General features: G+C 45.9%; 1 protein-coding gene across 7 annotated transcripts in view; it reads left to right on the top strand.

The window, feature by feature from the left end:
* TTLL4 (tubulin tyrosine ligase like 4) overlaps positions 1-25,047 on the top strand; it is a 525,559-nt gene that overhangs the window by 352,903 nt on the left and 147,609 nt on the right. For all 7 annotated transcript variants that reach the window (XM_085650094.1, XM_085650089.1, XM_085650090.1 and 4 more), the window contains one exon: positions 8,967-9,101. In XM_085650094.1, coding sequence (XP_085506220.1) covers positions 8,967-9,101 — 135 coding nt within the window. The remainder of the gene's footprint in view (positions 1-8,966; positions 9,102-25,047) is intronic.

Genomic DNA, 25,047 nt, shown 5'->3' with positions numbered 1-25,047 from the left:
TGGCGGTCCCTCCCATGGCTATCACTGACTACCTCTCCCCCCTGCCAATGCCGCAACTAACTATTGCGCAGCAGGACGAACTGGGCGCCCCTCTGGAGCCTGACGAGCTCCGAGAAGCCATCTTTAATCTGTCGAATGGCAAAACGCCGGGTCCGGATGGATTGCCGGCGGAGATGTACAAGGCCGGCTCGGATATTCTCATTCCGGAGCTGCTGAAGATGTACACCGCGGCAGCGGAGGATGCCGCTTTACCCCCAACATTAAATGAGGCCACACTAGTCTCTATTCTTAAACCGGGCAAGGATAGTACACAGGTGGGCTCTTACCGTCCATTGGCACTCCTGAACACAGATTATAAAATCTTGGCTTCTACCTTGGCTAGGAGACTGGCCCCCCATGTGCCCACCTTAGTACACCGCGACCAGAATGGGTTCGTCCCCACACGCCACACTTCCTTCAACATACGCCGCCTCTTCCGGGTGCAGGAATACGCTACGCAGCAGTGGCCGAGAGCGGGATGCCTCATATTGGATTTGGAGAAGGCTTTCGATTCTGTGGAGTGGTCATACCTGCGGGCGGTTACAGAGAAGTATCAACTGGGGGGGGGATACCAGACCATGATTGGCCTACTTTACGGCAGGCCGACGGTCCGGGTCCGCACGGGCCGCCTCCTCTCGGACACCATCCGGGTCTGCAGAGGCACCCGCCAGGGCTGCCCGTTGTCGCCGCTGCTGTTCTCATTGGCCATGGAGCCACTGGCCACGACCCTCAGAGCGCACGGGCTGGAATGGGGAGTCCCGCTGGCGGATGGCTTACACGCCGTGTCACTGTATGCAGATGACTTGCTGCTGTACGTCAGGGACATAACCGCCATCCCTGCCTCCCTCGCTGACACTTTCCGCACCTTTGAGGGAATATCGGGCCTCAGGGTTAACTGGGCCAAGTCGGGGGCGTACCCCTTTAACCCAGACGTACAGGAATGTGACATCCGGCTGGGAGGAGACAGGCTGCAATGGCATCCCACCACTTTCCGATACCTCGGGATCCGAATATATCGAACACCGGCAGATGTCTTGGAAGGGAACCTCTGCAGAGCGATCGCTTCCGTCCGAGCGCAAATTGGCTTCTGGAATACCCTACCCCTAAACGTGCCCAGCCGTGTGGCGCTGACCAAAATGATTGTGCTACCTCGCCTCCTATACTACTTCGCGAATATGCCTCTGTATGTGCCCGTCAGGCTCTTTCGCGACCTAGAGACACTGCTCCGCTCCCTCATTTGGAACAAGGGGAGGCCACGAGTGGCGCTGACTAAATTATATATGCCCACAGACTCGGGGGGCCTGGCAGTTCCTAACCTGGAGCTGTACTATCTCGCGGCGCAGATGCAATGGGTGGCGGGATGGCTGAGCGGCAAACAACTCGAAGACACGGCCACACATATGGCTGCATGGACACAAACGCAAATTAATGCGCTGTTCCATCCGATAACCCGCGCACCCTGCCCCTCCCAGATCTACCTGGCAGTGGCGCGCAGATGCTTTCTGAGGAGCCTTCGTCTCACGCGCGCTACTAAACCTTATGCCCCTAGCGTGCCACTCTTGGGTATGCCTGGCCCGACGGGGCCGCTCACGGAGGCTCACTTAGCTGGCTGGGACCAGGCGGGAGTGGCCACACTGAGCGATCTATATGCTGATGGCGAACTGCTCACGTTCGCCAACTTGGCTGAAGACTCGACTCTCCCGGCGGGACAGTTCCTCCTACACGCCTCCCTCTTGCGCACTCTCACGGCTTCCTGGGGTGACATGACAGATGAGCCTCCGATGCATACCTTCATGCAATACCTACACGTTATGGGCCATGGCGCGCACATCGTACACTGGCTGGCGCAGGCGCTACAGGCGCACTCGCAGCCATCCACAATAACATTGAGGGGGCGCTGGGCGACGGACAGGGGAAGAGACTGGACGGACAAGGAATGGGCAATGATACTGACCGGCCCGACGAACATCCCACGTAATCCCTGCTTTAAACTTATACAGTACTACATCCTACAGCGCGCATACCTCACCCCTGATAAAATTAACAGATACTTTGCGAGGACAGATGCAACCTGCCCGCGATGCTTACTGCCGGGAGCGGACCTTTTACATATGCTATGGCACTGCCCGGAGATACAGGCGTACTGGGACACGGTGCTGACACTGCTCGCGCGCGGCGCAGATGGGCGGCTCCCGCATACATGGGAAACATGCATTCTAGGACTCTACCGGCGCACAAAAGAAAATAAGGTGCAGGCACGCTTTTGGGACATGGGTCTTATCACGGCCAAACGCATGCGTACCAAGCACTGGAAGGCAACCGTTCCCCCACACGTACGCCACTGGAGAGCCTCTTTTGTTAATTGGGCGCAAGCGGAGAGCGCGGTGCTCCTTCGCGAGGAAACGGCAGGGCTCCGGAAGTTCCCCATCGCGCACCTTTGGGATAATCTCCTTGGCACATTCCAGAGGGCTTGCCAAGATAGGGGGATAACCTGAATCCCTGGGGCATGTCGCACCTCTGCTGGCGGGGGGGCGACGGCCCTGGGGCTGCTGGGAGGACGACTCTTATCCCCCCCCCTACTTGCCCCTGCTTGCCCCCGATGCCCTGGGGATGCTGGTGGGCGGGTGCGGACACGGACACTAGGGAATCCCAGCCTCCTTGAAAGCCCTCTTTTCCTTTTGTTCCCCTCTCCTAGCTTGCGACTCCCCGCACACACCACGCGGTCCTGCCGTGCCCAGTCTGACAGTCGATGACCCTCCTGCTCTGCCGCAGACTGATCTCCCCCCCCCTTCTTTCCCCCTCTCCCCCTCAGCCCTACTTGAGTTCACGACCTTAACCCTAGCACATACTATTGCTATGCATAAACGGGATAGATAAGGACTATGATGCTGCATACCAGGCTCGCCAGATCTATGCGCTGCCATATGGGTAGCTGTGAGCTATACTGCGTTATCCTTGCCGCGCTTCGGCCCACACTCTGAGCGCGCTGCTGGCGCTCGACCACCCGGAGGCCTCTACATTCTGGGGAAACGGAGACATCCGCTGGGTCACTGGCTCGGGGCTTGGGTGGCAGCCGGCGTGGCCGTGGGGTGGGCTAGATCACAGCGCCATCCTCTACCGTTGATAGCATGCACCTGGGACACCACTAAAATTAAAAAGCACATACGTAACATTACGCACCTACTCCCTTCCCAACGCACGCACCTCCCTTCTGTGCGCATGTTACCTTGTATGATGCCGCCGGACCCCCGGGTTGTCGGCTAAATGGCTGTGTTCTCATATCTGGAGATGTACACTTTACTTAACGGCTTTACCACCTGGACGGTGACTGTGCGTTGTAAGATGACATAAATGTGCACAATAAAGGTTTACAAAAAAAAAAAAAAAAATGTCTCTTGGGCTGTTATTCGCACTCCGTGTGGGATACGATGGCGCAAGTGCTGTGTCAGTGTCCAGAGGAGGCCTGGGCAGTGCTCTCTCAGGCTGTCGCTGCTGGGAGAGATGCAGCGAAGTTTACGATCCGTTGTGGGCTGGACACCGCCGACTCTCTGGGCAGGACTATTTCAACGTCGGTAGCACTTCGTCTCCACTCCTGGATGAGGTCCACTGGCTTTTCAGGGGATGTCCAGAACACCTTGATGGACATGCCCTTTGTTGGCCGTCGCCTTTTTGGCGACAAAGCAGACCATGCCCTAGAGCGCTTCAAGGACTTACGAGCTACAGCCAAGTCCTTGGGCCTCTCCTCCTGTCCGGCGCAGTCTGCTTTTTACCCCTTTCGTGGCTACGGAAGGGGTGCCCTGCTACGTCCCACCCAGGGCCACAGGCCGCAGCAAGTTACCCAACCTTCGCGTGGCCGGGGACATGGGAACCAGCGTTGTGGTTCAGGGGGCCAGCTGGCAGGCCAGTCCACACACGCCCCCCGCAGCAGCCTCCAAACCCTCCTAGTCTGACCTTTCAGGCCCATCAAACGCCAGTGGGCGGCAGGATTTGCCACCACCTCCCCCTCTGGCACACCATTACTTCAGACGGGTGGGTTTTGCAGATAGTCCGAAGGGGCTACTCCCTCCCCTTCGAGACTACACCTCCAGCCATGCCACCTCGTTATCACCGCATGTCGGAGGATCATCTGGCACTTCTCCAGCAGTTACGGCTCTTTTGGCCAAGGGAGTCATCGAACGTGTTCCTGTCCCAGAAGTAGGTTGTGGTTGCTACTCCCACTACTTTCTGGTCCCCAAGAATGACAAGGGCCTGCGTCCTATCTTGGATCTCAGGGACGTCAATTGCTTCCTCCGGAGAACTTCAAGATGTTGACGCTTGCTCAGGTCTCGTCTGCCCTCGACCCGCAAGACTGGATGGTAGCGTTGGACTTGCAGGACGCTTATTTTCACACCCCTGTCCTGCTGGCCCACCGGCGTTACCTGCGGACCACGGTAGGCCACAAGCAATTTCAGTTTATGGTGCTCCCCTTTGGCCTTACCAGCATAACTCGGGTGTTCACGAAAGTGATGACGGTGGTCGCAGCTCATCTGCGCAGATCAAGGGTTTCACTCTTCCCCTATTTCGACGACTGGCTATTGACTGCCTGGGTTGAGCCCACCTTCGTCTCCCACCTCCAGACTACGGCCGACCACCTGCATCAGCAGGGGTTCTCCATCAATGTGCCAAAGTCGCACTTGACTCCCTCTCAGAAGCTCCTCTTAATTGGAGCGGTTCTGGACACGGCGCAGTTTTGGGTTTATCCTCCCGAACAGCGAGTCTGGGACTTTTGGGCTATGATTCCGATCTTTCAGCCCTTGTCCCAGGTTTCGGTCAGTATGACCCTGAGGCTGCTGGGCCTCATGGCCTCCTTCATCCTGCTGACCCATCATGCCAGGTAGCATATGCGGGCTCTGCAGTGGGACCTGAAGTTCCAGTGGGCGCAGCATCAGGGGAATCTGTCCGACTATGTCCAGATCTCGGAGGGCACTTCTCAGAAACTGCAGTGGTGGCTCACGACCGCGATTGGGTCAGTGGCAGGTCCCTCTCCCTTCCCCAACCCGACCACACTGGTGACGGATGCCTCCCTTCTGGGATGGGGTGGCCAAATGGGAGCTGCGGAGATCAGAGGCCTCTGGTCTCCGGCGGAGTCCAGACTTGACAGCAACCTCCTGGAGCTCTGGATGATTTGTCTTGCACTGAAGGCATTCCTTCCCTCTGTCCGGGGAAGAGTAGTGCAGGTGTTCACGGACAACACCACCGCCATGTGGTATTGCAACAAACAGGGCAGGGTGGGGTCGTGAACCCTATGTCAGGAGGCTCTTCGCCTCTGGACATGACTGGAACATCAAGGCATTTCCTTGGTGGTTCAACACCTGGCAGGATCTCTGAACGCCAGGGCGGACGAACTCATCCGTAGGTGCATGATGTTTCACGAATGGCGTCTTCACTCGGAGGTGGTGCAAGGTCTCTTTCAACAGTGGGGAGAGCCTTGGTTAGATCTATTCGCCACCAAAGAAAAGGCGCAATGTCAGCAATTCTGAGTGTTGGAATTTCCAAGGCGGCAGTCGCTTGGCGGCGCTTTTCGTCGCGAGTGGAGTTGCGGTCTGTTCTACGCCTTTCCGCCTATACTACTTCCCCCAAAGTGCTGAAGAAGATCAGGCGCGACCGGGCCCAAGTCATTCTTGTGGCTCCGGATTGGGCACGAAGAGTCTGGTATCCCGAGCTGTTCAACATGGCCATCGATCCTTTGATCAGACTTCCTCTTCGGGAGGATCTTCTGTTGCAGCAGCAGGGGACGCTCCTCCACCCGAACCTGTCCAGTCTCCACCTCCTTACGTGGAGATTGAGCGGCGCCAGTTGAAGTCTTTCGACCTACCTCCCAAAGTCTGTGACGTAATCTTGGCAGCCAGACGTCCCTCCACAAAATCGGTATACGCCTGCAGGTGGAACAAATTTGTGGCATGGTGCACAGCAAAGGCTATGCATCCCCTTTTTGCCCCTCTCTCTGAAGTACTCTTGTTCCTTCTCACTTTAGCCCAGCTGGGCTATGCTCTGGGCATTATCAAGGGCTAGCTTTCTGCCATCTCTGCATTCCTTTGGCTGCCAGATCAGCCTTCTCTTTTCAAGTCCCCAGTAGTGAACAGTTTCTTGAAAGGCTTAACGCATCTCTTTCCTCCAATTCCTTTTGTTATGCCTCAATGGGACTTGAATCTTGTACTGACTTACTTAATGTGCGCCCCCTTTGAGCCGCTTCATAACTGTCCTTTACGTCTCTTAACCCTTAAGACTGCTTTCCTGGTAGCCAACACTTCAGCTAGAAGGGTGAGTGAGCTCCAGGCTCTTTCCTCAAAACCTCTTTTCTTGTCTGTTCATCCGGACAAGGTGGTTCTCCGAACCCGTCCGTCCCTTTTTCCTAAGGTGGCTACTGCCTTCCACATCTAGCAGACCATTACTTTGCCCACCTTCTTTCTGCATCCTTCAAAGGAAGAAGAGAAGCTCCACCATCTGGACCCAAAATGTGCGCTCTCCTCCTATCTGGATCGCACAAAGCAGTTCCGGGTGGTTGATCAACTTTTTGTTGGCTATGTGGGTGCAAAGAAGGGTCGGGCCGTACACAAACGCACCATTTCTCGATGGGTCGTGCTGTGTATTAAGTTATGTTACTCTCTGGCTAAAAAGGAGCCTCCAGTCTGGCTACGCGCCCACTCCACCAGGGTGACGGCAGCCACTACTGCCTAAGGAAGGGGAGAGCCTATACATGACATCTGTCAGGCAGCCACGTGGCCATCACTGCACACGTTTACGAAACACTACTGTCTGGACAGCCAAGTCCGGAGAGATGGCTTCTTTGCCCGTTCTGTTCGCCAGGACTTTCTGATGTGATTTTGGTTCGCAGACCCACCACCGGGGTTGATATTGCTGGGGTATCTATTCTAAGGTAAGGAATCTATAACTAACGAGTTTGTTTCAGATGCACAAGTTACTTACCTTCGGCAATGATATATCTGTAAGAAACGTTAGTTATAGATTCCTTACCCCCCCCTCCCCCCTCCCCCCACCCCCCACCCCGTTCTGCGAACTGATTTCTAGGGTTAAGGACATCCTTTCAGGGCCCTAGTTTTGTGCACCAATGGTCAGTGTCTTACATGGCTCTGCGTTTCTGGCACGGAAAGTCGTGTACAGAACTCGCGTCCGTGCGCAAGGGCAGTGTCTAAGTAGCTGCCGCAACGTCATCCCGGCGACCACGACGACTGATACGGAGCCGACCAACGCCACCTTCCGACGCGCAGAGGTACTGCTGATGAAAAAACTTTCCGGATCCAGTCTGATGCCTGGGGGTAATTCTAAGGTAAGGAATCTATAACTAACTAATGTTTCTTACAGATATATCGTTACTGGAGGTTAGTAACTTGTGCTTCAAGTCAAAATTTGCCTGAAAAACCTGCATGCACTGCTGTATGTATATAACATCATACATAACAAAAACAACTTGAAAAATAATTCTTCACCACTTTTACACAGTGTTCCAAAGGATTTTCAACTACAATTACTTGATTTGTTCATGTATATATGTTCAAATCACATCGAAGAATTTCACAACAATCTGATTTAGATAGAAAATATCAATATTGCAATTATAACATCATTCTGTTGATACTTGCTTGTTGCTTCATTTGTGAGTTCCACATCAAAGTTTAACACTGCCCTATGCATTCGGGACCCACAGTGTCTTCCTCAGGGGCCAACAGAATGTGGAAAATTGTATCCTCAAAGATGATCAGACCTGACGATTCTGTCCTGTGCACTCTGCCCCTCACTCAGAACCTTAATGCAGTTCATCCTTAAGAAAACACCTCAGCTCCTTCCCGATAGGGGATTTGTAGCCCACAGTCCTGGGTCCTGCAGTGAGGAGGGAACCCTATGATGAAGCATGTCACCTTTAGGTTAGTGCGGGTTCTTGTCTTTAAAACAACATGCTTTGCTTTATCACCATCTCTTTCCCTTCTTTCATTTTTTTCTTTTTCATACCAGAGGTACTTTGTGAGAATTAAGAAATCCTACATCCCATCTAAATGACAATGGGCTGTCCAGTCACAAGAGGCTTGATACTAATTTTAGGTGTGCAACCACAAATTGGAACGTCCATCGAAAAAGGATAAGACACTAATTACCTAGACGCTATTAGTAGCCAAAATAGATTGCACTCAATAGGAGGAAAGCAGTCTCACCTGTGTTTTTTACAGTGGCTTAAAAGACTGGGGTCATTGATGATGAAAAAGATCACACTGGACTGAAGAAAGGAGTCATACATTCATTGATGTAACCCCTCATGGACTTCTTTCCAGAGGACACTCCAAACTGTGTGCCCCTAGAATGCTCAAAGCACTGAGACTGAATTGTAGACCAGCATTAGAGACTCAAGACTGAAAAGAGATGAAAGGATGAATACGGTAGAGTCCATCCATAAAAGAATGTGGAGTATTGGAACTTGGTTACATACATTGCGGCTGATGTATATATGGGGATTGGGGGTGGGGAATTGATTGGCGGGGGGAGGGAAGGACACCTGGGAGGGGATAAACCAATGTTTCAAATAGAAGAATCATCTGGTTAAGAAGACTTTAGATTACTGATGTATTATGTATTAAAACCAATAAAATGCCACAAAAAAGAGCAACTGACAGTGCTGGGTGGCACTCGTATGCACTTCCATGCTGTCATTGTGGAAGGCAGGACGGAAACCTGTGTCCCCATCTGCTGGCTCACGGGAGACTTTCCAGATCCTTCTGGTGCCTATTTACATTCACAAAGTAAGCTGCAGTTGGAGTATGTATCAAACATAGCGATGCCAAAGGTAAATACCTTATTTGTTGTGGGGGGGAAAAAGGAAAACTGATAAGGCAGTCCTGTTATCCTGTCTATAAGAAGCTGTGTCTTTGCTTCCACAGGTCTGACCCGTACGTGAATAGTTTGGCAAAGATGTATCTGCGACGGCCCTACTGCTGCCACGAGCTTTTCGGGTTTGATATCATGCTGGATGAAAATCTCAAGCCATGGATCCTGGAAGTTAACATATCACCAAGGTAGGCCTGCACGCCTTTATTACCAGTTCAGCGCATTACCCAATTAGTTTTTTAACTGTGAATTGGATCTCTGTTGAGTCTCTATTACCTTCACCACAGCAACTTCAGCTTTGTTATTGGGATTAGATGGGACTGAGCTGGTCCTGGTAAATTGAGAATGGGCCTTAAAGAGCAACTGGTGTGGCATTGGGCTCTATATTGAACACAGGTGGTCTGGCCATGGTGCATTCAGAGTGGGTCCTTTGCCAACAGTACACGGTCACTGCACATCCAGAGGCAGGTGAGCCGTCAAAGCCCTTGTTAGAAAAGTTTGACTTTTAATAGATTCTGATGGTTTGATGGCACATAAGAGTCTGGGACCCTGTATTCTGAGAATTCTGTTGTCGGGCATTGGATACTAGAATTTCAGTTAGGATTCGACTGCCATATCATTAAGGTGTGTTTGCATAGGGCACAAAAGTGAGCCTATTTTTATGTGACTGCACTTTCTAAAGCCAATTTATTTAACTCTAAGCTTCTCAGTTAGTGCATGTACCAAGTGTGCGGGTTGTAGGACATGCATTTACTCTGGACGGTTCCAAGTTAAAGGTTTGTGCTTTAGGAAGTGGAGCCTCAAAAAAACAAGTGCACATATGTGCTTTGCATTAATGCCCACCTTTCTTGATGTATCTCTTGATACCTGCTTAATGATAATACTTTTGTGGTTATCAAGCTCCCTTGCTCCAATAAATAATCATATATATGAGAATCTTTTAACCCGCGTCTGTGATCCTATCTATATATATATATCTATATATATATATATCTATATATAAATCTATATATATATATATATCTATATATATATCTATATATATATATTGTAGAAAACTCCACGATACTCGGTTCAGTAAAGGAATACTCGCACTCCAAGGCTCGTTGTAAACAAAAAATGTTTAATGGCAACGCGTTTCGAGCAGACGCTCTTCGTCACTGGCCACAGTTGTAAATCACTCATCCACCATTTCTAGTGTACATAAACATAAAAAACGGACCAACTGTTGCTCGTAACCCGAGCATGAAAATAAACAAAAGTCTTTCTCATATCTCATAGTGAGAGAAAAAAATGTGTAAATAAACAATCCTCCATCTACAATTGCCTGTGCCCAATTCAGAGTTTTTTTTAACATATATTGATATACAAGAGAGTGTTTAGATGCAAATATAATTAAAGAAAATCCATTATGATCTAAATGCATAAAAAACTGCCCAGTGGCGATAAAATTTATTAAGACAATAACTCCAATTGTCATACCAATTAATTATTTCCATATGAACACTCTCAAAAGACAGGTCAATCGTGGAGTTTTCTACAATATATAACCGGAACCCGAGGAAACTTTCTATATTTATTTATATATATATGTGTGTGTGTATATACATATATTACCTACTGGCGGTCGCCAGTAGGTAGTTATAGTTAGGACCACGTTTCCATAGGAAATCCGCAACATTCTATTTTGAATAACTTTGGCGCCGGTTGACGAATCCTCGCGAATTTTTCAAAATAGGTGGGGCGCTACGCTCCGCTCTTACCCTGAAAGTCTCGGGGGGATTCGTCAAGCGGGGGCTGAGATAAAAGGGGGGTCCCAAAACGCGTTTTTCCCATGCATTTTTCCATAGGACCTTTAGACACAGCTACAGCCCGAACGGCTGAACAGAATTACTTGAAATTCGGCAGAGAGGTAGTCCTCAGGTCAAGGAAGTGCCTTTTGTAGGTTTGGTGTAAATCTGTTCAGTAGATTCTGAGAAAATAGCCTTTAAATCAATATATATATCTGAGCCAGCGTACGGTGCGCTTACGGAGCGCTTACCGTACGCGTAGGGTGGCGTGCGCGAGCGCGATTCTGATTGGCCCTTAGATCTTAGTAAACATTCGAATCGGTCGAAACCAGGAAGCGGCGGCCGCCATTTTCTCTCTCGCACTCTGACAGGGGGTTGAAAAACAAAGTGCAAATCATGTAAAGGGGCTGTTTACACAGCTCCCAAGCACCTAGCCATGCCGAGGGAGTCCCCAACGATCCCCCAAGTGAAAAAAGGCAATTTGAATTTTTTCGAAAATTTCGCCGATTACGCTTACCGTACGCGTACGGTAAGAAATAATAATAAAAAAAAAAAATATCCACATTCTCCCCACCCCGTGTGAAAAAGGTGCCCGAAGGCCACCTTTTGTGTATGGCTCATCAGAGATAAACAAAACCTATATTTTACCTGTCACAACGATGCTCATCATATGACCTCCATGTGCGCACGGTGCGCGAAGCGCATCGTGTGTTCATGGCCCATCTAGCGTAACGTGGGCACGCGGTGCGCAAAGCGCACCGCGTGCTCACTGTGCGCGCACGGGGCGCGAAGCGCACCGTGTGCGCACGGAACGAACTGCGTTAAGTGGGCACGCACGCCACAAATGGCGTAAAGTAACTTAGCATTTAAAAAACCGTACAAATTCACTGAAAAAACCATAGGTTTCACACACGTTATAGTTAGGAATTAGCATTTAAAAAACCTTGCAAATTCACTGAAAAAAACATAGGTTTCACACATGTTATAGTTAGCTGGACATTTTACTGATAAAAAACCAATGAATTTCCCCCGTTATAGTTACTGTAGGCAACTATAACTCACGCGACCGTAATCCTCTGCTGATGACATATGTGTCTTTATGAAAAAAAAATATTTGTAATATATGTATAGCTAAAATTTAATGGAAGAAGACATGGGCAAATAAGTGTCTAAATACAGTATTAGCATCAGCAGAGGATTACGGTCGCGCGAGTTATAGTTGCCTACAGTAACTATAACGGGGGAATTTCATTGGTTTTTTATCAGTAAAATGTCCAGCTAACTATAACATGTGTGAAACCTATGGTTTTTTTAGTGAATATATATATGAATATATATATATATATATATATATTACCTACTGGCGGTCGCCAGTAGGTAGTTATAGTTAGGACCACGTTTCCATAGGAAATCCGCAACATTCTATTTTGAATAACTTTTGCGCCGGTCGACGAATCCTCGCGAATTTTTCAAAATAGGTGGGGCGCTACGCTCCGCTCCTACCCTGAAAGTCTCGGGGGGATTCGTCAAGTGGGGGCTGAGATAAAAGGGGGGTCCCAAAACGCGTTTTTCCCATGCATTTTTCCATAGGACCTTTAGACACAGCTACAGCCCGAACGGCTGAACAGAATTACTTGAAATTTGGCAGAGAGGTAGTCCTCAGGTCAAGGAAGTGCCTTTTGTAGGTTTGGTGTAAATCTGTTCAGTAGATTCTGAGAAAATAGCCTTTAAATCAATATATATATCTGAGCCAGCTTACGGTGCGCTTACGGTGCGCTTACCGTACGCGTACGGTGACGTGCGCGAGTGCGATTCTGATTGGCTCTTAGATCTTAGTAAACATTCGAATCGGCCGAAACCAGGAAGCGGCGGCCGCCATTTTCTCTCTCGCACTCTGAGTGGGGCAGCATAAATGAAGCCCAAAAATGTGTAAAGGGGCAGTATATTGAGATAATAATCACCCAGCAGTGATATACGGGCCCCCAAACAACCCCCAAGGCCAAAAAATTTTTTTTTTTTTTTTCGAAAAATCGCCGATTACGCTTACCGTACGTGTACGGTAAAAATTTGTTTAAAAAAAAAAAATTATCCACACTCTCCCCACCCCATGTTCAAATGGTGCCCGAATGGCACCATTTGTGCATGGCTTAACAACTAAACGAAAATAATAAACAAAACATTTCACAACGATGCGCATAATATGTCCCCCATGTGCGCACGGTGCGCGAAGCGCATCGTGCGTACATGGCCCATCCCGCATAATGTGGGCACGCGGTGCGCTGCGCGCACCGCGTGACCACCGTGCGTGCATGGCACTAACTGCGTAAAGTGGGCGCGCGGTGCGCAAAGTGCACCGCGTGCTCACTGTGCGCGCACGGTGCGCGAAGCGCACGGTGCGCGAAGCGCACCTTGCGCGCACGGAACGAACTGCGTTAACTGGGCGCGCACGCCACGAATGGTGTAAAGTAAGTTAGCATTTAAAAAACCGTACAAATTCACTGAAAAAACCATAGGTTTCACACACGTTATAGTTAGGAATTAGCATTTAAAAAACCTTGCAAATTCATCGAAAAAACCATAGGTTTCACACATGTTATAGTTAGCTGTACATTTTACTGATAAAAAACCAATGAAATTCCCCCGTTATAGTTACTGTAGGCAACTATAACTCACGTGACCGTAATGCTCTGCTGATGACATATGTGTCTTTATGAAAAAAAAATATTTGTAATATATGTATAGCTAAAATTTAATGGAAGAAGACATGGGCAAATAAGTGTCTAAATACAGTATTAGCATCAGCAGAGCATTACGGTCGCGTGAGTTATAGTTGCCTACAGTAACTATAACGGGGGAATTTCATTGGTTTTTTATCGGTAAAATGTACAGCTAACTATAACATGTGTGAAACCTATGGTTTTTTCAGTGAATATATATATATATATATTCAATGAAAAAACCAAAGGTTTCACACACGTTATAGTTAGCTGGACATTTTACTCGTAAAAAACCATTGAAATTCCCCCGTTATAGTTAGTTAAGCTAACTATAACTCGCGCGCCCGCAATGCACTGCTGATGACGTCACATATTACATCACTCATGACATGGTCAGTGACATCACTCATGACATCACTGATGACATCTCAAATGACATCACTGATGACATCACTGATGACATCATCCCGTGAATGTGTGTTTTTCTGAAAATTAAATATGTTTTATATATGTATATTTCATGGTTGATGGAAGAATAAATGGGTATATAAGTGTCTAAATGGATGATTTGTTTTTGAAAAATTGATTGTGTAACTGACTGATTAGGTGTATCATAGTGAATACATGGCTTAGTGAGTAATGTTTAAATATGCATATATCTGTATCAGTCTTTCACTTTGTGTATAAGTGGCTATAAGGGTTGGTGAGTACCTACATGAGTGTCTATATAGGTTATTAGTTGGTTTTTTGATTATCAGTCTGAGTGTCTGCATGGTTCGGTGGGGGGTATTACGTAGTGCATAGGTGCATGAATGAGTGACTCACTGTTTGTATGTGTTGAAGATAGTATGTGTGCAGGACTGCATGGGTGGATGAGTGTGTGTATGGGTGTGTTAGTGAGTGAATGACTGTCTCTACAGTGTCTTTATGAGTAAGTACATATGTTTTTAACTAGTATATGTGACTATTGGTGTATATAAGTGAGTATATGTGAGAGTGAGAGATTGAAAGAGTTCCTGTATGAATAAGTATGTGTTTCTATAAGTGATTGTTTAAAAGACTAAGTATGTGTAAGTTTTTGTAGAAGTAAGTGTGGTGGTGTGTGTATAACTATATGCAAGTAAACGGATGTTTGATTCTTTATTAGCATGAGTGACTATGTGTGTGAGTAACTCTACGGATGAGTGGCATTGTGTAACAGGATGTATAGGTGTATGAGTACATATGATGAGTGAGTACATGTATGAGTGACTGTATAGGACTGTTGGTGAATGAGTGGATGTGTATGTGGATCTTAGAATTACTGAAGAGGTTGTTGTAACTGGTATTGGTATGTCCATTGTTTTGAAAAGTTTAGTCTCTATTTATAAATGTGTGTATCAAAGGTTATATTAGGGTGAGAGGAGGTCTGCCACTCTATCACAAGGATGATGTCATCAGTGATGTCATCAGTGATGTCATTTGAGATGTCATCAGTGATGTCATGAGTGATGTCACTGACCATGTCATGAGTGATGTAATATGTGACGTCATCAGCAGTGCATTGCGGGCGCGCGAGTTATAGTTAGCTTAACTAACTATAACGGGGGAATTTCAATGGTTTTTTACGAGTAAAATGTCCAGCTAACTATAACGTGTGTGAAACCTTTGGTTTTTTCATTGAATATATATATATATATATATATATATATATATATATATATATTCTATAGTTAGGACCGTGTTTCCATAGGAAATCTCAAAATTCTATTTTGAATAACTTTGGCACCGGTTGACGAATCCTCGCGAAATTTTCAAAACTAATGGGGCGCTCCGTACAGCTCCTACCCTGAAAGTCTCGGGGGTGATTCGTCAAGCGGGGGCCGAGGAAAAAGTGGGGTCCCAAAACGCGTTTTCCCCATGCATTTTTCCATAGGACCTTTAGACACAGCTACAGCCCTATCGGCTGAACACAATTACTTGAAATTTGGCAGAGAGGTAGCCATAAGGTCAAGGAAGTGCCTTTCGCAGGTCTGGTGTAAATCTGTTCAGTATTTACTGAGAAATTAGCATTTAAAAGCATATCAATATCTATCCGCGCACCGTGCGCGCTGGGTGCACGCACCCTGCCATGCGCGAGCGCAATTCTGATTGGTTGTTAGTTGTCGGTAAACATTCGAATCGGTCGAAACCAGGAAGTGTCGGCCGCCATTTTGTCTCTCGCAGTCTGAGGGGGTGAAAATCAAAGGTGGAGAACGTGAAAATGGGGCAGAGTGGACAGTTCCTGACCCCCTAGCCTTGGTCAGGGGGTCACAGAAGGACCCCCAAGGGAAAAAAAAGCTTTTTTTTTTGTTAAATCGCGAGGTGCGAACCGTGGGCGCTCGGTGCGCGAAGCACACCAAGTGCCCACAGAGCGCGCACGGTGCCCGAAGCGCACGGTTCGCGATTTAAAAAAAAATATATATATATTTTTTTTTTTTCCCTTGGGGGACGGTGTAAAACCTGAGAAAAAAAAAAAACATAACTTAGCATTTAAAAAACCGTACAAATTCGCTTAAAAAACCATAGGTTTCACACACGTTATAGTTGGGAATTAGCATTTAAAAAACCTTGCAAATTCACTTAAAAAACCATAGGTTTCACACAGGTTATAGTTAGGTGGACATTTCACTCGTAAAAAACCAATGAAATTCCCCCATTATAGTTAGTGCAGGCAACTATAACTCACGCGACCGCAATCCTCTGCTGATGACGTCAGATATTACATCACTGATGACATATGTGTCTTTCTGAAAAATAAATATTTGTAATATATGTATAGCTAAAGATTAATGGAAGAAGACCTGGGTAAATAAGTGTCTAAATACAGTGATGTAATATCTAACGTCATCAGCAGAGGATTGCGGTCACGTGAGTTATAGTTGCCTGCACTAACTATAACGGGGGAATTTCATTGGTTTTTTACGAGTGAAATGTCCACCTAACTATAACCTGTGTGAAACCTATGAAACACAACCAGGAACGGACCACCACGCAGGTAAATAGTTTCCAGTGCAGGTTTATTTTTCCCTTACAGCAACATGACGCGTTTCGCCCGGATTCAACCCGGCTTGATCACATGACATGTCGAGACCAATCAGTGCAATAAATACATTTTCTAAGTGAAGCAAACTCCTCTTTTAAGATTCATAGAACAAGAAAGCAGACTCAAACTGGGAGCACCATTGTATACATATCTCTGTCAACAGAACGATACAAAGTATAAAAGTGCAAATACTATTATTATTGCGATCTGTTACAAGGATAAATGCCATACATAAATATTTAAAAAAAAAAAAAAAAGTATATGATAAAAGGACAATGTAAAAAAAGTTTTTAAGTATATAACAATAAAGTTATTCAACGTAGTCCTCTTCGAATTCAAAACTTAATAAAGTTGCGAATATGGGGCGAGTGCCCAGTGACTATCTGGCATTGTATGTCTCCCTATTCCCATTGAAATCTTGTGCTACTATAATTCTGAGGAACAAGAATAAAGTGCTTAGTGCAAAAATAAGTGCTAAATGCGTATTTCCCAGTGCCTAAATAAATAATAATAAATACAATGCATGTTCACTATTAAAACCATAGATCACTAGCATACTGTGTGTAAAACAAACTGAATTCAACATATAGACGTCAACATCTTAATAGTAAATAAATGGTCAGCGCGATTATTCTTAAATGCAAATACCACAAATATATATCTTCTGTCAGCTATAGGTATTTACTTATACGCAAACTGATATATATATATATATATATGACTCGAACTCCTCTTACGTTAGTCCAATCCTGTGACAGAAGGAGCGTAGACCTCAAAGATTTAGCGGTTAAATAATTTATTATTTCCTCAGCAAAGCGATGGAACAGCGTTTCAGCCCCGGAAGGCCTTGATCACATGACGCGCTCAACAACAATCACATATATATATACACACACACAATTAAAAATTCAATTTCAGAAAAGTAGCATAGAGGTGATCACTTTGTGTGTTATGTATGAGTCAGTACAATCATGTCAAAACTTTACTAAACATGTAAACATTTTCGAGAACGAAAAGAAGTTCTCTTCATTGATTTGAGTCCGAGCAGAACTGACCATGCCTCTTTAGGAATGTTATAAGCTACCCCGTCCCATCATTCATTCTTTTTCTGTTCACTGCTCAATAATAGCAAAATGGTACTATGTTGGTCTTTTTCAAAAAGCCCTTATATTTTATAGTATCTTTTATTGGTGTTTTTATGTCTGGCATTACATAAAAAGAAAATAATAAAACAATATATTAACATCAATTGAAACTAGTGTATGCAGTGATCTGAAAATGTCTTAGTTCCAAATTATTAAGCGGTTCATGTTTGCCCTTTCTTGGAGGCTGTGAAGTTTCTGTAGGTAAGAATTAATTTCAGCTAGAGTATTTATCTTGTGGACAGCATTTTCTATATCTCTGTATTCTGTTCACTTTTGAGATATTTTGATGATTCTATGGACATCATAGTTCTAGAATATGGCATGTCTCTTAACTGGCTTTTGTTGCTAAATGCTAGTCGGCATTTCTTCCACTTACTGGAGAATATCTTTCATACGGAATGCAGAGGGAGGAGCCCTACAATCCAGAAGGACAGGGCTCCGTACTAGACCTGACCATCGTAAATAGCTCCCTTGGAATTCACTAACATTCAATCAGCTGGACATACAAACATCCAGTCGCCTATCATTTATTCCCCCAGTCTTGAATGAGTCGAGTGTTGCACAATAGCTTAGATCTTAATGTCTCCAAATTTATTAAAAACGAATGGACTTTCCTCTGTAAGTGTCTAGACTGGTTTCTTCCCCATCTATTCACATGTTTTTAGGTCTCGCTGACTCAGTGCGCATGCGCTGCTCGTATAGACATTTAGTAGGTGAGTTTTCAAAGTGCTGCTGGCTGGCGACAAGCTTGCGTTCACGCGAGCGTGCACGCACGCCGCCGGCTGCTTTGCAATATGTACAGCCGCGATCACTTTTGCGCGCGCAGCCTACTTTCACTTTTCGCACGCACCACTCGCGTTTCATGTTTTGCCAGCGTAGGATACAATAGAAGCCCTAAAAGGAGCAATCATGACAATTTTTGGGCACAGGGCTGATTCAATCTAAAGCACACTTGTCAACTTCCACGGCATGGTGATGTCAAACATCCGCGACGTATCTGGTTAATGGCTGACCGAATGGCGACCTTCAGTTCTGGCGTTGTCCAAAACTATTCAAGAACGTGAAGTTAAGTTCTCGCGGTTGCGCTTTCATTTTCACGAATGAGCAGAATAAAACCGCTAGCTTGACATTGCAGCCCCCTCTGCTCTTTTGTCAAACAACTGTGAATGCCCCTAAATATCAGGTTATTACCACAAATATAATCAGTGAAGAATTGTCTGTTACCTTGTAACCCTTATGTGCATTGTATGTCGAAACAAATATTACATTTAATGTAATTCAGAATGCATTTTGGCAACTTGTTTCAATCCCTTGGAAGATTACTAAACACAAATTTGAGATGTCAGGCCATCGTCCCTCGTGCTGAGCTACCATCGTGTGGTGACTTCTGATTGAATGTGAGGTCGCAGATACCCATTTGATTTGCTTGTAATTAATAAATGCCATTTGAGAAATAAAACGACTTAGTTTTCATGAATTAGATATGTTTATTTTACAGGGGCAGTCAGCACATGGTATTAAATACCAATCCATTCCGCTTCCTACCACTAGAGGGCAGTAAGACATTTGTCATTTCTACACCGCTCAGCGAATACACTGTATTTCTCATATTAGATAATTCTGTTGTATGTGTTTAAGGACCTAATTAGAATACTCACGGAGAACCCATTTCAACAATCGTGTATTATTGTGCTGACGTTGAGGATAGCTTGGGTTTCGGGATTTTACAAAGTGCGTATGCCACCATGACAATCTCGGTTAATAAAACCCTTTACACATCTGCGCTATTGGATTCACAGACTCAGATGCCGTTTGACTGCAATCTTGCTGTATTCTGCAGCCCTCCAAGATTGTTTCAGGGACTTCCTGGTCTGGCCACAGATAGCTTTAGCAGCCCTACCAGGTTTCCCAGGTCCATGCGTGATGTGTTCCTCCAGTCCAGGTTTTAATTTTTGAATTCGGAGACTTGTAAACTTGTTATTCGATTACAAGGAAAACCAGCATTGGCATAGCCAATGGGTCTCTCCTTTGGGACCTTCTAAGTTTTTAGCCATGCAACAGTTGATGTTATTGCACCAAGAATATTGTGCTGCATAACTAAATACTTATAAGGTCCCAAAAGCGAGACCTATTGGCTATGCCAATGCTTGTTCTTATTGCCTGGCTGTATTTGACGCTGGAACTATTGTGTGTGATTGTCTGTTAATTCTTGTATTGTATTCTACACCGTCACATGCAGCTTCAGATGTTTAAAAGGAGGAAATCACATAAATGTGCTAGAGATTGGGTGGGCTGTATTTCCATGAAGGCCTTCCACCCATCTTACAGAGCTCCATTCTGTCTCTATCCAACAATACCACCATGACCCATTATATCAAGAGACAGTGGGTTGTGAGGTCCTTGACTCAGTGTCGAGAGGTGATTCACCTGTGGCAGTGTGGGCTTGATCATCTCATTGTGGCCATTGCTTAAGCCAATAAGAGCAAGGTGGTGACTAAACATAATGTTTCATGTTGGTTTATCACCAGAGAGAGTTTTCCTGGAGGCAGCACACCTTCCTGACTCCCTCAATGGTAAAGTAGAATCTATGAGTCTCCTTATGTTGGAGAACAGCGAATGGAAGCTATGGCATGAAATGATGGACATGATCTTTCCAGAGTGAGTCGTTCATAAGTACCCTAAAGCAGAAAATGTCCTTGGTTTTGTGCCATCCCTTTCCCACTGAATGGTTACCTGGGAACGCCTTCTGGTTCATTTGGTCAATGGACCACTTTCATGGATTTCCACAGATACTGCTTTTGTGGAAGGTCCTGCAGGAGGTGCGGGAAGGTCAAGCATAGCTGTTTCCGATCAACCCAAACTGGAGGAGGGTATAGTTTGCAGATCTGTTGACATTCATCATTCAGCCCCCTCTTCCTCTGCCGCTCACACAACAGGCTTGTCAAATCTTTCAATACAGCATCTGTGGAGAATGAGTGGTACCAGCTTGGAACCTTTTCTGTGGGTCGCTGGAACGAGCTTGTTCAGTGGTGCGAATCGGAAGGCCTGGATCTTGGCTTTTCAATGTATGCTTTGCACTGTCTTTCCGATCAAGATCTAGCAGTGGTTACCATTAAAGATAATTTGTTTGCGCTCTCCACCTTTGTCTCCCTGACCAGCCTTCTCTGTCACCACTCGTAGCTTTTTTCCGAGGGTCTCTCTATATATACTTCCTCCCCCTCTGTTAATGGTTTTTCATTCAGATTTGGTATTCTTTTTACTTCATTTCATGCCTATGCCCTTTTCCGGCTGATGGAGAGGTGCCAGGTATGTCTTCTCACACGAAGTATCTTTTTTTTACAGGCAATAACTTCCTACCGTTGGGTCACTGAAGGTCAGCCGCTTTTGGTTTGGCAAGCATTCATGGTGTTGCACCTGAGCAAATTGGTTCTCACTCCTGCCCATCTTTCATACCATACACATGGGAGCGGTCCATTATACTTCCATCTTTTCTTGCCACTTCTATATCTTTCCAAAGAGGAACGACGTCTGAAGACTGGACATCAGTCTTGTGGTGTCCTGTTAAGTTGACCACACGCAATAGAAGAAATTAAGTGATCTGTTTATTCTGTCCTTCGCCGGAGCCAAGAAGAGCAATGCAGTGACCAAACATACCATTTTACGTTGGATTATCTCTGTATCAAGATCTGCTATGCCATAGACAAGAAAGACCCTTAGAAGGGTACTAGTACCCTCTCCAGTAAGGCCATGACAGCTTACACAGCTTTCACCAGATGTATTCCTGTAAATAATGTCTGGGTGACCATGTAGTACATACCTTTTCTAAACATGATTGCCTCACAACCCAAGCATACAGTGATGGATACTATGCCAGGACAGTGCTGCACGGTTTCCTTGAAGTATTCAGTCCCACCTTCTGAAGGGTATTGTTCTAGGACTAATTAATGATGTGAGGAATCTACAGGAAGATTAATATTCATCTGTAGAAAAAAATGACCTACCTTTATTGATGTCACTGGTGGACATATATTCTTCTTTGGATTCTTCATCCTCCCTCATAGTCTATGGGTTACTTCCTTCACACATGACAGAGGTCATGGTCATGGTATGTGCTGTAATTGTCAATGTAGTTGTTTGCTGTCCTGGTTTCTCTCCATATGCCTTAATGGGGCTTATAAAAAATGAGGGATTGATGCTATCACGCCATGTGGTACCTAATATACTCTGACATAGTCTCATCCGGCGGGCAGTGTTGTGGCTCAAGCTGCTTGATGCCAACTGGAGAGCTATTGCTTGGTTAAAACAAAAGTTACGGATTTAGTCTGTTGCCTCAAGGATGCTCATAAGGTGAGAAATCTGCTGAAAGATTATGCATCAGCCAGAAGCATTGTTACCACAGGAAAGTTACTTTTGCTTCTTGTCTAGTATGTGAGTATTGCTTTCACAGTTGTCCTGAAGCCTGTGTCTAAGGGGTGAGGGAGTTTGCTGTCAATCCTAAATTAGTAACGGATTTGGGCTATGCCGGAGTTAAGATAAAGTGGTTTGGATTTTGTGGTGTGAGATGGAGAGCAGTGGTTCCAACATTACAGAATTTGTCCCGATTGCGCTATACTGATGTATTTATTTAACATGTATGATGCAATGTTCCTGGACGTACTCCTAGTTCTCACCATCTTCTTGCTTCTTTACATTCTATGTATCCAAATGCACACTTAATTTTCACGCACTGCCCAATGTCAAGAGTGTCTCTTCACTGCTGACTTTAACCAACTGTCCAGGTCCCCAGTGCCAGATCTCTTTCCCTAAACTGTTCAATTCTTCTTCTACTTGGCAATACATTTAGCACCCCCTGTAAGTCCCTAGTAAGTGGTATCCCTGATGTACCTATGGCAAGGAGGTTAAAGAGGTTCCCTAAGGGCTGCAGCATGTACTGTGCCACCCTAAGGAACCCCTCAGCACCAACATGCAAACTACCATTGCAGGCTGTGTGCCATGGTGCAGAGAAAACTGAAGAAACGACATGGCACACCTCCTGTGTGCCATGCTTGCAGACACTGCTTGCAGTATTGGTAAGTCATCTCTACAGTAGGCCTTAGACCCCTAAGGCAGGATGCACTATACTACACGTGTGGACATATCTGCATGTGTAGATTTGCCCCTGTGATATCGAAGTCGATTTTTAGATATTGCAAGTGAACAGTTAAGCTGTTTTTAGTACATGTGCTAGACACCGGTGAGAACGAGTTCCCCCACTACATGATGGCTTCACTGAAACTAGAGATGTTTGGTATCCAACATCTCATATTAATAAGCAGACACTGATTCCGGTGATGGATTTATTAATACCAGCACCCAGAGGGCAGTTTAGAAGTGCCCCTGAAAACCTGCCCTATATTATTCCTCGCAATCATAGACCAGTAGAGTTCTTTCATTTTTTTTAGAAGGAAACTGTTGGCCCTCTGGGTCATCCCATAAATGCCGCACTCCCATACTGACCAGTGTCTTTTTTTACATTTTGAAACCACTTAATTTTACATGAGGTGTCAGCTTCCCAAACATCTTTTAGGGCAGTGACATTGTGCGATAGCTTGGGAGTGGTCCATAATGTGCGCCAAAACGCTATTGGGCGAAACTTGGCAATCTCTTCCAATCTATTACAACCTAAATCATAGAATATGGGCTTGAGTGGGGTACTTTGGGGTAAACCGGTGACATTTCTCACAAATTTGTTTTTGGCTAAAACTAGTGGCGTTAAGTTATCAAAACCCCAGAGTTCGGCTATTACTTTGGTGTTGTAGATCTGAAGAAGTGTGAGTATAGGCTTGGTTAATGAAGACTTGTGTTCTTTCAATAATGCATCAGATAGGTGACGGTGTTTTAAGGCCATGGATTCTATCTGGGGCTTCCAATTGAGTGTGTTTCCAAGCATGTTCCCTAGATAACTAAAACGGCTGTTTGGTCGAGGTATTCATTATTTAGAGACACCCTTCCCTTGATAGCCCGATGTTTATGGAGTACCATAAATTTGGTTTTATCTGTGTTTATCACCAGGCCATGAGCTTTGCAGAAACCTTCAAACCTCGTTAATACCCGCTGCAAACCACTCTGTGTTTTTGAGATGACAAGAGTATCATCTGCCAACATAAGTATGGGTATTTTTGTGCCTGCAAGAGATGGTGCATCTGCCGGGAATGAAGAAAAATAGTTGACAACCCCATTAATAAATAGTGAAAACAATGTCCGGGCCAAGACACACCCTTGGCGGACCCCTTTGGATACCGGGAATCAATTAGTGATGTTACCCTGAGTACTCCATCGAACCTGGGTAAAATTCCCCTTTTGAAGACTAGCTAATTTCCCACCTCTCCATGTGCCAAAGGGCTCTGGACAAAGGGGGTCGGCTTCCTCTCCTGTGAGGGGAGCCAGATTTGCACTTCAAAGGGTGTGGCTTCTTTGAAGCACCCCTGCCTTGGAATGCTAACCTGCAGGCCATTCTGTGGGAGGGGGTGTGAACACCCTCTTGTCAAGCAGGCATTACTTCTATCCATCTGAGAGCAAAGGCCCTAGCCCTTTTTAAGGGGGGAATCAAGGGGGGGGGGGGGTCAGAAACTAGTCTCTGGTGGCAGGCTGGCAACAACCAGTTAATCAACACCCCAGAGGCTGGTAGATTTTCTGGGGGCACCCCCTAAGGTACCCCCTGTGTGCATGTATTAATAAATCCAACACCGGCATGAGTGTGGGTCTATTAATATGAGATGTTTGATACCAAAGATTCCTATTTTGTGTAAAGTAATCCTGTAGCTGCGGAAATCGTTTTCACCAGTGTCCAGCACATGTACTCAATATGGCTTCCCTGTTCACTTATACTGGCAGCAATATGGATGACCAGCCCAGCATCATATCTTCTCATGCAGTTACGCACTCGCATGTAGTATAGTGCACCTGCCTTAGGGGGCTGTTAGGCCTGCATTAGGGGTGTCTTACCTATACTCCATGTAGGGTCTTTGGGCATGGCACACACGGCTGTCTGCCATGTCGTGTTTTCCTTTTAGTCTGCACCAAGACACGCAGCCTGCAGTGAAGATCTGTAGGTGTTTGGTGAACAGTGCCACTTACTTCGGACTTACCGGGAGTGCCAAAGATTTTGCCACTTGGGGTACAATTACACTGTTTTGGGCAGGAGATCCGTCAATGGGGATCTGGTTAGCTGGGACCTAGTGCACTTCCAGTTGAAATCACATGTCATAAAGGGACACTTTCCTACATTAGCCCTCCCTCTAGTTACTGTATCCCCTTCCAAGTTTTTCAACATATTATTATCCACCACCTGGATTATAAAAGTGCTGCCCCCAACAATGTCACCCCCAACCCTTTGGTAATTTAAATTTTCACCTTCCAGCTGTTTCTGCTTCACGTCT

This window comes from Triturus cristatus, chromosome 3_2 (assembly GCF_964204655.1).
Source record: "Triturus cristatus chromosome 3_2, aTriCri1.1, whole genome shotgun sequence".
Lineage (NCBI taxonomy): Eukaryota > Metazoa > Chordata > Amphibia > Caudata > Salamandridae > Triturus > Triturus cristatus.
Note: the sequence above shows the minus strand (reverse complement) of the source record. Positions and strands in the feature narration are given on the sequence as shown.